At 43.0% G+C, this 16,354-nt stretch overlaps 1 protein-coding gene across 1 annotated transcript; it reads left to right on the top strand.

Moving 5' to 3' along the window:
• Positions 1–12,650: 12,650 nt before the first annotated feature.
• Positions 12,651–15,559, top strand: LOC138246903 (perforin-1-like). Its single transcript, XM_069201648.1, has 2 exons — positions 12,651–13,251; positions 14,449–15,559. The coding sequence occupies exons 1-2, from the start codon at positions 12,716–12,718 to the stop codon at positions 15,557–15,559; spliced, it is 1,647 nt and encodes a 548-aa protein (XP_069057749.1). The 5' UTR covers positions 12,651–12,715.
• The last annotated feature ends 795 nt before the right edge of the window (positions 15,560–16,354 follow it).

Here is a 16,354-nt window from a genome sequence, read left to right as displayed (position 1 = left end):
GAGTTTCCAGACCATCTGCCTACAACAGAAAATCCATCTTCAATAGTTTCCCGGGCACCTGTTGCTTCTAATTCTTTCAATTCCTTCAGCAAACCAGAAATGTTCTGAATGTAGTTCTCTAGATCCTTTCTTTTGTCTGGGATATAGGTACAGCATTGCTGAACCTTTAGCATCCGGCAGACTTTGCCTCCTTTTTTAGTAGTAGGTCTAAGGCAAGTCTGTTATGGAAAACCATAGACCTTATTGCTGCTATTTCAGTGCTCACAAGCAATAGGGAGTTTGCTCTATTAGTTGTCAGTTATCCCCTATTGTAGGCAGATTTCTAATCTTCAAATCATTCAGAATCACCCCTTACAGATGGGTTTAAAGCACCAAAAATATCTCCTACCACTTCTCCAGCACTAACACATCTTCTAGTTCTAGGCTTCATTTCCCATACAAGATCATTGAAATGTTCTGCATGGTAAATCTTCGGGAAGACTATACCAAAATAAAATGTACCATTCCATACCTTGGGCAATTTGAATAAGCTTTCTGGCCACAAGTATAGTCCGGGAATCACTGGATCCTTTCCATCCACAAATAATTCCTTCTTTCCTGTAACATCAAAGGTATGTTCGCTTTCACTCTTCCCTATAAATAACAGATTCAAATAACTCCAGTCAATCTGTATGCACAACTTTCCCTTATTCTGCCAATCTAGAGCTAATGCTGATTGGTTTCCTTTCACTTGATGTCCATTTTCTTCTTTATTCCACCTGTGTTGTTTCTTAAGGTCTTTATCTATTTCAGATTTAGACTCTAGATCTCTCATTATGTCTTCCACTAGATTTAAAAGTTTCTTCTCTATATCTCTCATTGAACAAGTCAAATTGTTTATGGGTGCATATACAGTGCCTAGTGGCTTGAGAGATACAAAATATTTACCTTACCTGCTATTTCTGCTCCTTTACTAATCATTTAATAATGATTTTTATTGAAATGTTTGAACAGATGAACATCTAAAAGAACTAAATCATAATTTGAAAAACAATATTGAAAACTAACCTGTCTATAAAACATACTCAAGAAAAGACTACAGGAGACTCCATATGTCAAAGGAATGTGATGTTAAGTAATGCTTTCTGAAATTGACGCAGATAATTGCGTACAAATGTAGCAATCCCTTGTGTCCAATGTGTTGTTTTACTCATAAAGCGGTCTCAAATATATATTTGCAGAATAATCTCCTCTAGAATCATCAAAGTGCAAAGCCTTATCATCTAATCTATATAAGCCACTATGTCTAAGTCTCAATGTTTGCCAAGAAACATTAGACGTTAACTCATTTCATACAGAAGGTGCAGGGGAAAATGCTCCTATCAATAAATTGTTTAATACTACAAGGAAAACAAGCAATACTGCACCTAGTATGTGTTTATATGTACGGGGTTTGCTAGTTTCCATTACTTTTCTAAAATCAGATCTTTAGGGTGGAATGCAGCATCAACAGAATATTCCCTGTCAATCTCCACCCGTGCCAAGTGGCAAAACAAAGTCCAAGTGATAAATGGTAACAGATTTGTTCATAAGGTCTCCATGAATCTTCCTTAGATTCACTCAACGTTCTTTAAAGGACAACCCTCCCTTCATCTATAGTCTCGGGCCTCGGTACTCTTCTTAATTCTTTTACTAAGCAAAGTCAGTACGAAGCCCCTGCATAAGCCACAGTTCAAAGTCACTAATAATCAGATCCAGAATTAAACTGCCCCAGTCTATACAACAGAACAGGAAACTCAAAATAAAAATCAAGCACAATGTTCAGTTCAAGGACGTTGGATCTGCAGAGTTATCCCAAAACACCCAAAATTCTCTCTCTGTGTCATTGACAGCCAAATATGTCTATTCAGGTGAATATTACTTCCAACATGGCACTATTACCCTTCTATATCTTCTCAGTGCCAATCCTTTGTTTCCATCTTCCCTAAAATCAGAGTTCTCAGTGTCCTCTGGATTTGTCTGAGGCCCACACTCCTAGGGTAGATTCAGTTTCTCTCTTTCTGCATTCTGAGCCAATGGTCTCCAGTGATCACTTGCTTTCTCACAGCGCTAGGTCCTTTTTCATGGTCTGAATCTGGAATCAACACATTCACCACTACAGGCCACGGCTTTTCCATCTCAGCTATAACTGTAGATCTCTCCAGAACCCTTCGATCTGATTTTGTGCTGTTTCAGGCTCTCCTTGCTCTCTTTGATTCATGACAGCTTGACTATCCCGCTCCAGTTGACTCTCTGTCACCACTGGTACTTCTGGGACAAGTGCTGTAATATCAAGGGGACACTCCGGTGACACTCAACTCTTCAAGTATCGGAAGCATGTACCCAGTTATGGAGACTGTAACTGAGATGACTTGATATGGCCCACACCAACGAGACTCAGAACACGTCTTTCTGACATGTTTCTTCACCAAGATCCAGTCGCCAGGACTGAACTCAAAGCACTGTTCCTGATGTGAAAGGGCTGTGGCTGCTCTGACCTGATGAGACACAGAAACCACCACGTCAGCTAGCCCTTTGCAGCAATCAATGAGCATATAATCTGTAACGCTCATAAGTACATTCACAGGAATAGCTGCCAATCTCATTGCTCATACCATGATTATCTCCTGAGGAGACAGTGCCATCTTCTGATCAGGTACAATGTGAAGACTCATCAATACAATAAGCATCAGGGCATTTCAAAGATGTTGAAGCACACACTTTTGCCAATCTGGATTTCAGTGTCCCATTCACCTGTTCGACCAGACCCAAGCCTAAGGTCTATAGCTGCAATGTAGTCTCTGTTCCACTTACAATGCTGTGCACAACAATCTCAAGACTTTATTATTAAAATGAGTCCTGTGACCTGATTTTAGAGAAGTCAGAAAGGCAAACCTGGGTGTGAATTATTTTAATAACAGGTTTGCTACAGGGAGACTGTCATTTCTTCTAGTCACCTAAGCTTCAACCCAACATGAGAAGATGCACACAACCACCAAGACATCTCTCAGCCCATTACACATAGGCATCTTGATAAAGTCCACATGCATCTTGATAAAAAGGGACCTCCTGATCTTCCTATGTAACATAGGCCTGATTTAGGACTCAGTGGAGGGGTGACTCTGACAAAACGTAATGGATTTCCTGTCCGCCAAACTCTAAATCACATTTTCTTCAATGGGATTTAGATTTTGATAGATGAGATATCTGTCACCCTTGTGATGGAGTAACCCCTCTAAATCAGACCCTTAGTGTTACTTCTGTTCTCTTTCCAACATTGATCTGCTGGTACACAACACATCTGTGACACTACGCTTCAGCCATCTACCTGAATTTAGGATTAAACCACGTTTGCCTAAACAATCACACCTTTGCCTCTCCACCAGGATGAGCCGGACCATGAGAATGCCTAGCTATTGGAAGCAACAAGCTATTTGTCAACACTGGGGACCATCCATTGAAACCCAAATGTCATTGTTCTCTCTCTTGTCACAACCTGCTCTGATCGACTTCTGCTCTTTTTCCTCTGTCACCTCTTCTTGCAGCCTCTTTATCTCTTCCCTTGTGTCTGCAGTTGTCAACAAAAGGTTGTTATTGGTCTCATCCATTCCCTCGCTTGTATACTCTCTATTAAAAGTACAGAGATTGTGAGCACAGTACTTTGTGACCTCATCAGTAAATTTGTTGCCCAAAGTTACATGCTCATTTCCACCATGGTGGAGCGCTTGGCCCCTGCAACCTGTTAAGGCATCTTTAATGCTTAAGTAGATTTCTCACTTGTTTGCCATTCCATATTGGGGATCCTGAGGAAGCCATGAACCCCCTCTGGGACCATAACTGTCTGAAGTCATTCACAACACCAAAGCTGTGCTGACTATTGCTAAAAATTGTCACCTTCAGCTCGTCTGAACTACAGCATACTCTATTAGGAGCAATCAATTCAGCCACTTGTGCAAGAAAGTATTATTTGAAGCCAGGACGTTTTATTAACTCCTGAAATTGTGCACATTGCATAGGCAGCTCGCAGACTTCCTCCATTGTCTCGTAAAGATGCCATCAATGTGTAGCACAAAATCAGACTCAGGTAGTGGCTCACCTCGTATATCTGGTCTCAGCTTGGTGCATAGTTCAGTGACATGGAGACAATCATGCTCCACTTCACCATCATCATTTTCAATGCCTGGTACTAGCAAAAGAGTAGGAGGATTTAGAACAGCACCGCACTTGACAGTCACATTTTCTGCCACAAGTATGTTTTTTTCATACTTAGTAAGGTGGCTACTTGTCAGATGCTGGGTTCTTGTCCTTGTCAAAACAGTTTAACAGAGTGGAGAACATAAACCATTAGTGGGTGACCCATGACTATGTTTTCACACCTCTCTATGCTGACAGTGACAGCTGCCACTGCTTTATGGCAACCTGGCAGCGCAGAAGCTACAGGATCAAAAGTAACCTTTTCTGTGTAACTATGTAAGCACTGGGAGAGTGCTGCCCTCCCTCTCACTGCAGAAAAGTGCAAATGACAATGTAATTAGGCATTCCCATTGCTGGAGCATGACAGAGGCTTTCTCTCAGCTCTAGGAAGGTAATCAAGCAATCATTATCTCAGGGTACTGGATCAGACACATCCTTGTGTATCAGCCTCTGCAAAGGCTTGGCCATTAGGGAAACGTTGGGTATCCACAGGCGATTGTAGCACCATTCCCAAAACAATCCTGACTTCTCCCTGGGTAGTTGGCGGATTAATTTTCACAATTGCCGAAATCCACTCCTGTGGCACTTTCCTTGCTTCTTTCTCAATGTGATGTCTGTGATACTGAACCTATTTCTGACAATATTGCAACATGCCTGAGAACACTTTGGGCCTGATTTAGAGCTCAGCAGAAGAAATACTCCGTCACAAACATGACAGATAAACTGTCCGCCATATTGCAATCTCTATGGGTTATAATGGGATCGTAATACTATGGACGGGATATCCATCACATTTGTGACGGAGTATTCCCCTCTGCCATGATCTAAATCAGGCCCTTTATGTCCATTCTCAGCCAGGTGGTTCAACAAAGCAAATGTAACTTGCCTAAAGGATTCCCTAGTATTTAATAGCACCAGTTGGTTGTCAATATATTCGACCAGGACTGAGGTGCAAGACATGACCAATACTTCTGATTTTTCTTGAGAATCTGTAAGATGGAGTTACTCTCGGTATTAATTCATAATTCACATCACACATTGACGCTGTAGGTATTTGGATAGGTACAACTATGTTTTCATAATACCTATTCTGAAGAACTTTTGTCTAACAATCCTATTTACCTACTCTGATTCTGGGCAATTCTGAGAACTGAATGAGGTGGGCTCACTAATGTAATATTACAGGCTTCATCATAGGCCACTTCATCCCACCCTGGTAAAATGATACTACCAAAGCGGACTCAATCTCAAGGGGGACTTTCTTGAGTGAGTTCTTAGAAATTATTTATCTGGACATTTATCTGAGATCCAGTATTCTTAAATAAAAACATCTTGGGGTAAACCACAAGAAATACTTTATTAGGTGGTACCCTAGGTATGGGTAAAAATACAAAAAGAGTATGGTCAGAGGACATAGTGGGTAATATGGCCATTGCGTACCTCTTTGATCCCGACATGTTTCAGCCCACAGTTTAGCCTAAGACAGGTATTGGGCATTCATCAGGGCTTTTCAAGGATCCCTATGTTAGTCTATTTTGTAAATGTATAGGAAAGGACTTATCTCTTCTTGTTAAATCAAAGGCAATTAACCTCTACCAGACAGCTCTACCAGGGAACAGGTAGGAATACAGAGGGTGAATCCTTGATGAAAGTGTGATAGAAGGATTTGCCCAACCCTGAACATATCATGAGGCAAGGACCTCTCAGGATTAGGTTAGTTACCTTTGACTGTTTCATCTTTATTTCATTACTGGAGTACTTTGCATATCGGGGAATCTCATCAACTGATTTATTCTGCCAACAAACCAAATTCTGTTGCTATTTTCAGGTCGCAATCCTGTCACAAACCTCATCACAAAATTGCTCATATCTTTTGGCTCAAGCGTCTCCATTCCACGAAACTGCTTGAACGTCTGCAACAGTCTCTCAGAACAGGCATTAATTGACTCCTTAGGGTCTTGAGTCGTTCTGTTAATTTGAATCCAAACAATATCTTTGGGTGACACCTTTGATTTCAAGAATGTCATCACCTGCTGAAACTTTTTCACCCAGAAGGGCCTTTCGTCACTAGGTGTAGTGAATCCCAGTTGTTTTTTATGGGATACAGGAGTTAGCTTAGCCTGTGCCTTGCAGACTCGTGCACATGACACCCAGTGACTTTTACCCTACTTAGCTTGCACTGTTTTAGCACATTTATTTCATTAACTCTTTTAAGATGGCTGCCTTGTTTTGACTTAGGCCCATGTTTTGATTTGCATTATCAGTGTCACCGCGCTAAGGCGTCAAAATCAGGCGACAAATACAAACAAACTGTAGGGGTTCCCGTTGGGTACTTTCACTCTTCATGCTTTCAAGGGAATTGTTTATATTAATTACTGTCCCAAGCATGCCTTGTTATCTATTGTTTTAGGAACAAACCTACGTCAGGGGTCCAAGTAGATCTGTATAAATACTCCTCATTTTAACAGATAGTCAGAGGGATTCCGACCAGATGCCGTTGCTGCTATCGATGCAGCACGTCGCCTTGACACTGACTCAGTCTTCGTGTCCCTGCAGAGTCTGAGCCAGAGACCGCAGTCCAAGGTAACAAGGGTTGGGGGCTTTTCTCATGGACATGGAATTGGCAGATTGAGGTTTAACATACCTAGCTCTCTTCTAGATAAGAGATTAGGCCTACATGCTAGGGTATTAGGACAAAGAACGCACTTCATTTTATGTTATGATATTGCAAGATGGTGGGGGTCTTTGTGTAAAATACTCTTGTCTTTACCATTCTGTTTCTTGCACTGTTCATTATCCTAATCATTGCAGCCCATACAACTTATCGTAGATTGCAGTTTTACTAAAATAAAACCTATTGAAACTTTACTGCATCTTCTGCATTGTCTGTGTGTGATTGAGACATGTTGTTAATGTGAGAAAGTGGAAATCTCCATTTAACCACGATGCTCCCTGAGATGTCACACTCTTGTGTCCATGCGTAAAGGCTGCCACAAATCACCTTTGACTGTTTTGGGTTTTTGGTGAGGTACTGCTTGTGAGCCAGAAGGGTTGGGACAACAGTTGCATTTTGTTGTAGGATTGGCATAGTTGCCTACAAACATAAGTACTGTCATCCTTAAACTAGCAGTCTTGCCTAGAGCAAGAGTCCAACTACAACATGGCACCATCAACAATGGTGTTTTGGCACTAATTTACTGATTATCACAGTCTCACATACTACAGGTACCCTAAGTACCATTAAAAGGAGTCGTCCGTGGTCTTGGAGAAGTTCCTCCTCAGCTGATCCTCCGATAGCCGCTGGCATCGATCTTCTGGTCGCGTTGTAGGCGAGTGTTGATTTTCAGCCACGAAGCCGACGGCGCAACGATTTCCTCTAGCACAGGCAGAAGCAGCAACTGCAGGTTAGCTCCACAGAGCACAGTCACAGGCAGGGCAGCTCTTCTTCCTCACCTCTTCAGCTCTTCTCCAGGCAGAGGTTCCTTTTGGTTTCCAGAAGTGTTCTAAAATCTGTGATTCTGGGTGCCCTTCTTATACCAATTTTGCCCTTTGAAGTAGGCATACTTCAAAGCAAAGTCTCTCTTGTTTGTGAAATCCTGCCTTGCCCAGGCCGGGCCCCAGACACACATCAGAGGGTTGGAGACTGTATTGTGTGAAGGCAGGCACAGCCCTTTCAGGTGTGAGTGACCACTCCTCCCCTGCCTCCTAGCACAGATGGCTCATCAGGAAATGCAGACTACACCCCAGCTCCCTTTGTGCCACTGTCTGGTGAGAGGTGCAACCAGCCCAACTGTCAAACTGACCCGAACAGGGAATCCACAAACAGGCAGAGTCACAGAAATGGGTTAAGCAAGAAAATGCTCACTGTCTAAAAGTGGCATTTTCAAACACACAATCTTACTAAAAGATGTATTTTTAAATTGTGAGCTCAGAGACCCCAAATTAAAAATGTCTATCCACTCCCAAAGGGAATCTACACGGTAGACCACATGTTAACCTATGAGAGGGACAGGCCTTGCAACAGTGAAAAATGAATTTAGCAATATTTCACTGTCAGGACATATAAAACACATTACTATATGTCCTACTTTAACCATACACTGCACCCTGCCCTTGGGGCTACCTAAGGCCAACCTTAGGGGTGTCTTACATGTAAGAAAACTGAAGGTTTAGGCCTGGCAAGTGGGTACACTTGCCAAGTCGAATTTACAGTTAAAACTGCACACCCAGACACTGCAGTGGCAGGTCTAAGACATGATTACAGAGCTACTTATGTGGGTGACACAGCCAGTGCTGCAGGCCCACTAGTAGTATTTGATTTACAGGCCCTGAGCACCTCTAATACACGTTACTAGGGACTTATTAGTAAATCAAATATGCCAATCATGGATAAACCAATTACATACACATTTTGTATAGGATCACTTGCACTTTAGCACTGGTTAGCAGTGGTAAAGTGCCCAGAGTAACAAGAACTGCAAAAACAGAGTCCAGCACACATCAACAACCTGGGAAACAGAGGCAAAAAGTTAAGGGAGACCACACCAAGGATGAAAACTCTAACACTCACTCACACCTCCACTCATCTGCATACTGAAAGGCTCTTCCTGGGCCTGAAGGGTGGAGGGCCTGACACATTTCAAAGAATAGTGGCCTGCCCTCACACAATGGACTTCCTAACCCCCTACTGGGACCCTGGCAGACAGACTTGCACTGAAAGGGGACCTTGTGCACTTCAAAACCACTCTTTGAAGTCTCCCCCACTTCAAAGACATTTTTGGGTCTATAAACTGGGTCCCTGACTCCACCAAAGCAGACACTTCTGGACCTGAACTTGCAACCTGTCAAGAGGACCTGCCTGGTTGCCCAAAGGACTGATCTGGACTGCTTTGCTGTGAAGTACTGCTGCCCTTCTGCTGACCTGCCGCCCTGCTGCCCTCAGACTTTGCTGAGAAGTGCTCTCCAAGGGCTTGGATTGAGCTTGCCTCCTGTTTTCTGAAGTCTCAGGGCCAAAAAGACTTCATCTTTTCAATGAACTCCTTGTGCGCCGAAAATCGATGCACTGCTTGCCAGAAATGAAGCACAGACTGTCCTGCGACTAGAAAATTGACGCACAGCTGAACCAGAATAACGCAGCCCAACTTTCGAGTGAAGAATCGCTGCAGAGCCTGCCTTGCGGACAGAACTTCAATGTCCAGCCCTACCACATTGACACACAGCCGAACCGGAACAACGCAGCCTGACTTCCCAAGTGAAGAATCGATGCAGCGCCTGCCGTGCAACAGAAAATTTTACGCCTCACCTACCGGATTGACGCAATGCCTGTGACTTCATCTCACACGCCCAGGATTTCCACGCATCGTCCCTGGGCATCAAAGAGAAACCTGCATCGCAGTGAGGCACCAAGACTGCATGCCAGAAATTGACGCAAAGCCCCTTGCAGCGTGGAAAGAAACAATGCATCGTCTGTGCCGCACCAGCAATTCAGCCGCACACAACCGATTTTTCCATGCATCTCCTCCTCTGCGGTCTCCGTGCGTGTAGGTTTTTTACCCAAACCAGGTACTTTTTTAAACCAAGAGTCAACTGTTGATTTCTAAGTTTTAAGACTCTTTTTAAACTTGCAAAAGTGATATCTCAACTTGTGCCTATTGAATCTTTATCATTTTAATCTTAATTTAACGAGATAAATTTCTCATATTTTTCTAAACCTGTATGGTGTATTTTTGTGGTGTTTTCACTGTGTTACTGTATGATTTATTGCACATATACTTTACTCATTGCCTTCTAAATGAAGCCTGACTGCTCAGTGCCAAGCTACCAGAGGGTGGGCACAGGATAATTTGGATTATGTGTGACTTACCCTGACTAGGATTAAGGTCCCTATTTGGACAAATGTGAATACCTCTGCCAACTAGAGACACCATTTCCAACAGGCACATAAGGAATGGGCTCTTGGGACTCACTAATCTAGAATAAATGGTTCCAAATCCTAGCCATCCTCACTCTGCTACCATCTGATGACGTTCAGGGCCCGTGTTCTTGCTTCTCTTCTTCCGACAGACCTTTTTATGAGTCTAAAGGGGTAAAGGGGAAATAAAATCAACACTTCAAATCAATTAACAATGTAACCTTTTTAGTCACACATTAAATTCAGGAAGAGAAAGATGAAGTTCAAAGTCTATTACAAATTAAGAGCTAAACTGATATAAATTAATATCAGGAACATGTTGCATAGGTACAGATTCACTAAAGGTGAAGTAAAGTGTTGAATGAGATTAAATTGTATGAGCATAAGGCATAGAAGAATTTCAGTTGAAGCAATACAAAAGATGAGAAATAATATCTGATGATCTCTAAATAAATTGTTGTCCTCTTTCCTAATCATTGAAGAAACTGAGTTAATCTAAATCCCCCAAACTAAGCTATAGGAACTTCTAATTATCTCTCAGGAATTATAGGAAATAATGGGAATATAGGAAAGTGTCAGCATAGCAGAAACCTCATTAGAAGATCTGCTAGAGAGGTGTTACGTAGCACAAAGCTACACAAAGAATAAAGAGTAGAGAGGCCTGCACCCCTCCAAGTCTCCAGGGAATCTGTCTTAGTCTAACTAGGTGCATGCCAACTAAACCTACAGAATCTTTAAGAAATCCATGTCATCAACACCTGTAATTTTCCATCTTCCGTACATGGCTGAAATTTGCAACTCCCATTTAACCTAATTAAACCTCACATCCTATGATTTGGACATCAGGACGGCCTTGAATGTCTCTTGGTGCTGGGTACATAAACAGGAGTCTTTTCTTTTCAGTTAATTAGCACTCCTTTGTCCTTTCCAAAATATCTTCCTATATCCCACTAAGTTTCTCACACAACTTGCCTTTCATTAACTGTAAACCTGCATGAACACACCTGCAAAGAAAGAATACTGCAATGCGAGCAAAACTCCATGTTGAAGTTTAGACATTAAAAATCAAATATTTCAGGCCTTTGGAATTGCTAACTTAATATGTCATTGAATGCACATTTCAAATACATGATTATAGGTGCAGCTTGCAATTATAAATGAATGCATGAATTAATGAATGAAACATGATTATATGTGATTACATCATAGTACCATAGCCAAAACACATGAATACAAATGTGCAGGAATACTACAAATCAACATGATAAAAGCAAACATTAGAACACATGTGTATGAACTTCTAATCTTTTACAGTGAATACACCTATAAATAAATGTTTCACTTTACATTAGTAACGTTGAGACACACAATATATCATATCACTCCCGTAATGCATGATGGTGCAAAACAAATTCTGAGGCACCACTATATATATAGGTGTTTTGTATGGGAAACTGCATATATTTGCACTTGCTACAGGCAATTTTCAGTGGCAATATGGGGGAAATCAGTAGTAAATATCATCTCACTAGATGATAAAACAGGCCCACTAACAGAAACCTGGCCTTCACACTGACCTATCAGACTAGCCATCCTGGCATTGCCAGACTGCCCTATAAGCCAACTCAACCCTGGCCAGTCCCTCTAGTTTTCAGTTTGGTCAGTTACACATATTTGTGAAGGCTGGCCTGGAACAAATAAACTTATAGACCATTCAAAACCAATTCGTTTCTAGGTCTGCCCTGCCAGCACAACTGTCTGCAGAACCTACTGTTGCTGGTTCTTTAAAATGTTCCTAGTGAGGGATCTGGATCCTTCCAGTGCTTAAATTGAGCCAGTTGTTACAGGTGGGGCCTACTGACATTCACTTTTTGGGACCATCACTTATGTTTCCACACCAGGCTTTGACCAAAAGCAAGACAGAGAAAAATACAAAAGGGGGAAAGAACGGTGAAGAGAAAGACAGAAAAATGCCGACAAAAGAAGGAAGTAGGGATGCAAAAGAACCTGCATGATTGAGATAGATGAAAGAGGCATGAGGTTGAATCTGTTCTACGCTGTCTGTTTCTGGTGCCCCCAACATTCTGTAGCGTCAGCCACAGGCTTCTAATCAAAACTTTGTCCACAACACTTGTTATTTCACAAATTAGGCACTGGCACCTGTCTGAAGAGTATGTCCATCGTATCTCAGGCTATTTGCTGTTCGGTGTAATATTCCACATGCCAATGAGTGCTGCCACTAAAATACATTAAAGACTACAGTGCATCTCAAACTTATGGCGAAGACGTTATCTCAAAGATGAATCATACACAGAAAGCAATTCGTTTTCGCTTTGTTTGCCGCTGCAGCTGTATTTCCAATATTTTAGGCAGTACTCAAAGTGCAAGCGAGACCTACTGACTGCCCATTCTTGTTAGAAGTGCTGTAAATCTTGTATATGTGCCTTGTTGCCTATAAATGTGTAGATATGGTTTGTAATGTGGCCATGACTTTTAACTGTACATTTCTATGTACCCCAACAGGAGACGTACGGAGCCCTCTGCTGACGCTCGACGATTCTCCCAGAGGCCGCGCTTTGCACTAGTGCCATCATGAGAAGCCATTTTGGGTTGCTGCTGTCTTGCTGGACGCTCTGTCTGACTTCGCAGAGGTTGTCTGGGGTGGAGGCCGGCTGCCGGCCTGGCAATACCCAGGAATGTGAAGCAGCTTCATACGTGCCTGGTCACAACCTAGGTGGAGAAGGGTTCGACGTTACCAAACTGGAAAGGAAGGGAGCCTATGTTATTAAAATGGAGAGCAGAGGAAATGGAAGCAATGGCTGTAACCTGTGCAGGAACCAAATACTAGGCAACAGATACCAAAAGGTACCTAGGGAGATTGCTGATTGGCGCATCGTTTCAAAGCGCAGCATGAAAACGGCATCCAAAATTCATGAATCCAGCACTTCCCTCGCAATATCACAAACTGAAGGCATTACCAATGACTGGAAAGTTGGCCTCTCGGTTGGTGGCAGACTGTCAGCTGCAATAGGAGGCTCCAGTTCTCGCCTCTCTGAATTTGCAAAGACGAGGTCGGCGTTTGCGAGGTACAGCTTCATCAGTCAAGAAGTGTTTAGCACATATTACAGGTGAGTTGAATTGAGAGGACATCAATACAGTGGTGTGTGCGCAGTTTATAGCCGAGGGAAGCAAGGGAAGATGGGCAGCCTGTGCATGTGAAGGACAGAGCGAAAAGCCGAGTACAGATTCATTGGATTAATTTCGCATGAGCACGCTTGCACTTGTGATGTACATTACAATGTTTATAATAATACTGGCCTTTTCTGCACTTCACCCCACGCTACTAGGAGGGAGGGATGGAGTACTCTTCTAATGAGTCCGGCACCAAATGTCGGTGTTACTGAAAACCAGTGCCGCCCAGTCTAGAATTCACCTCAAGAATCGTATTTCCAATACCACACCATAACTTGCTTTCTATCTTTTTCAGTGTTTTCCTTTCTTTTCTTCTTCTTTCTTTCTCACTTTTCTGCTTTACTTTTTCTCGCTCTGGGTCAAAGTATGAATAAATAAAATACCCCCCCATAACTGAGTGCTGGTGTGCACCACGTGCAACCCCTGGCACAAACTAAGCACTGGTTGCCAATCTAGCCCAGTTGCTAATATTCCACTCACAATGTACTTGGCATTGTGAAATGCTGGAGATACTTAAAAAAAAAAACTAGGGCATATTTACAAGCCCCTAGCGCCACCTTGTGCCATCCTAGTGTCATTTTATTTTTTACGCTAAGGCGGCGTTAAGGAGGCCTTTCTCCCATGCTGTATTTACAAAGTGCGCTGCACCACTTTGTAAACCCTTGCACCACATTATGCCTACGCCTTTTCTTCCGTAATTTTTAACCCCTGCTCAGAGCACAATTTTTTACGCTAATGTAGCAAAGTGCCACAATAGCTGCACAAATGTTGCCACGTTTGTCCTAATGACTGCCATGGTGTACCATATTGTAAATACAGTGCAGCCATAGTGTCATTAAGTAGGGCAGGGGTGACGCAAGAGGAGTTGCACATCAGGACCGATGCATTACTTTCTTGTAAATATGCCCCCAAATATTTTATGTTTGTCTTCTATGAAAAATTATTCCCAAGTCTTACAGCACGAGTTCAGGACGAAATATAGTTTGCTGCTCGCCCCAATTCATGGTGTGTAAGTAGATATCAAATGCATTAGATTAGCTTAGTTGGTTTGTATGCTGTATGTCGGAAAGACTTCCATTGTGTTGCACACCAAAATATTTACGTATATTAAAACCATTCTTTCTTTGTTCTAGATACCGCATAAAACATTGCCCTCAGGTCACGGATGAATTTGACAAGTTGCTGAAGTCACTGCCGACAAGGTACGACTCTTCCACAAAGGCAGCCTTCCGTCAGCTTATAGACGTCTACGGGACTCATTACATCACGCAGGTCACCTTGGGAGGCAGAATCAAGGACGTGACTGCAATCAAGTCATGTGAGGTGGCCGTAAACGGACTCACGAAAGGTGAGGTGAAAGACTGCCTGGATGCTGAGGTCAGTGCGACCAAGTTATCCACTACAGCCCGAGCCAGTGCGTCGCAGTGCCGGTCTATGGCCAGGAGACAATTGCACAGGAACACATTTTCAGAGGTGTATCGTGAGAGGTTTACTGAAGTGATTGGTGGGGTTGGGGATAAGGGCGCGGATCTCTTGTTTCCAAATCAAAATCGCGGCAACCGGAAGCAAAGTATTCAGAGCTGGATCAACAGTTTGAAAGCGAACCCAGATGTGGTAGAATACACCTTGGCGCCCCTACACCTAGTAAAGTGCTCCCAAAGTCGAGTCAGGGAAAACCTCAAAGTAGCCATCGCGGAGTACATTCTGGAAAAGCAATCTATGGTTAGATGCCCCAGTTGTCCTCGAGGAAGACTCACGCGACAAGGCAGCCAGTGCACCTGTAGCTGTCCGAGCAGCTATTTCATGAACAGCGAGTGCTGTCCATTGAAAAAAGGTGTGGGAGAGTTAACCGTGAATGTTATAGAGGGGAATGGTCTCCGTGGAGACAGTTTTTGGTTTGTGACCGGTCAATCTGATGCCTATGTCGTTGTAAAGGTACAGGGTAAAAGTTCCCGCCGCACCAGGACAATTGACAACAATAACGACCCCCGATGGCATTACAGAATGCACTTTGGTACTGTTAGCCTCCTTGGTGGTCTGGACATGATGCTGGAGGTGCATGACCAAGACTGGTTCTCGTCCCGCTTTACTGGATCTTGTACAATAAGGCTGGACAGTGCGTCCACTAGATTTATCTCACAAATATGCTACGTCCCAAAAGGTGGGCACATTCGCTATGACTACAGGATAGAGTGTGCACCAGGTTTAGGTGGCTCCCGGTGCAGCGACCTGTCTCCCCCATAAGGGACGCTGTGAGACATGGGGGACCATTACTTAGTGTAAAGAAAAGTAAGAGCCAGGTCTTCTTTAGAACGCAGCGGAACTAGGTTTCTAGCCAACATAACAGCTTTACTGCAGTCATTAACTGCATTAATCACTGCAAAACTTCTCTGTACTTTCCGCAAAGCTTTACAGGCTAACAGCCATCAGAGAACAGCACAGTACTGGGCATATTTCTGAGCCCCTAGCGCCACCTTAGCACCGCCATAGCGTCATTTTATTTACGGTAAGGTGGCGTTTCAGTGGCTTTTCTGCAGCACCATATTTACTAAGTGGAGCAATGCATGCATTGCGCCACTTTGTGACCCCCTTCGCCAGATTATGTCTGTGCCAGGCATAATGTATGTGAGGGGGCGTTCCGGCGCTCAGATGCCTGCAAAAACGGTGCAGTGAAATATAAAAGATTTTACTGCACCATTTTTGGCGTAATGTTTAATGCCTGCTTAGAGCAGGCATTAAAATGACACTTCCATAGTAACCTAGGGCTTCCTTGCACTTTGCTGCACTAGCATCAACATTTTTGATGATAGTGTGGTGAAGCGCCACAATAGCGCAAAAAATGTTGATGCTATTGTGCTAACGATTGCCATGTTGCACCGTATTATAAATACGGCGCAACCATGGTGTCGTTACGTGTCGGTAGCAGAGCGCAAGTAAAATGGCGCATCATAGTTGACACACCACTTTTTCTTAACTCTGGGCCTACATGTGTAGAATTTAAGATTGGCAATTATGTTACCACGGGCCCATGATGTTTTA

Source organism: Pleurodeles waltl, chromosome 7 (genome assembly GCF_031143425.1).
Source record: "Pleurodeles waltl isolate 20211129_DDA chromosome 7, aPleWal1.hap1.20221129, whole genome shotgun sequence".
NCBI lineage: Eukaryota > Metazoa > Chordata > Amphibia > Caudata > Salamandridae > Pleurodeles > Pleurodeles waltl.
This window is presented reverse-complemented; position numbering and strand designations above follow the sequence as displayed.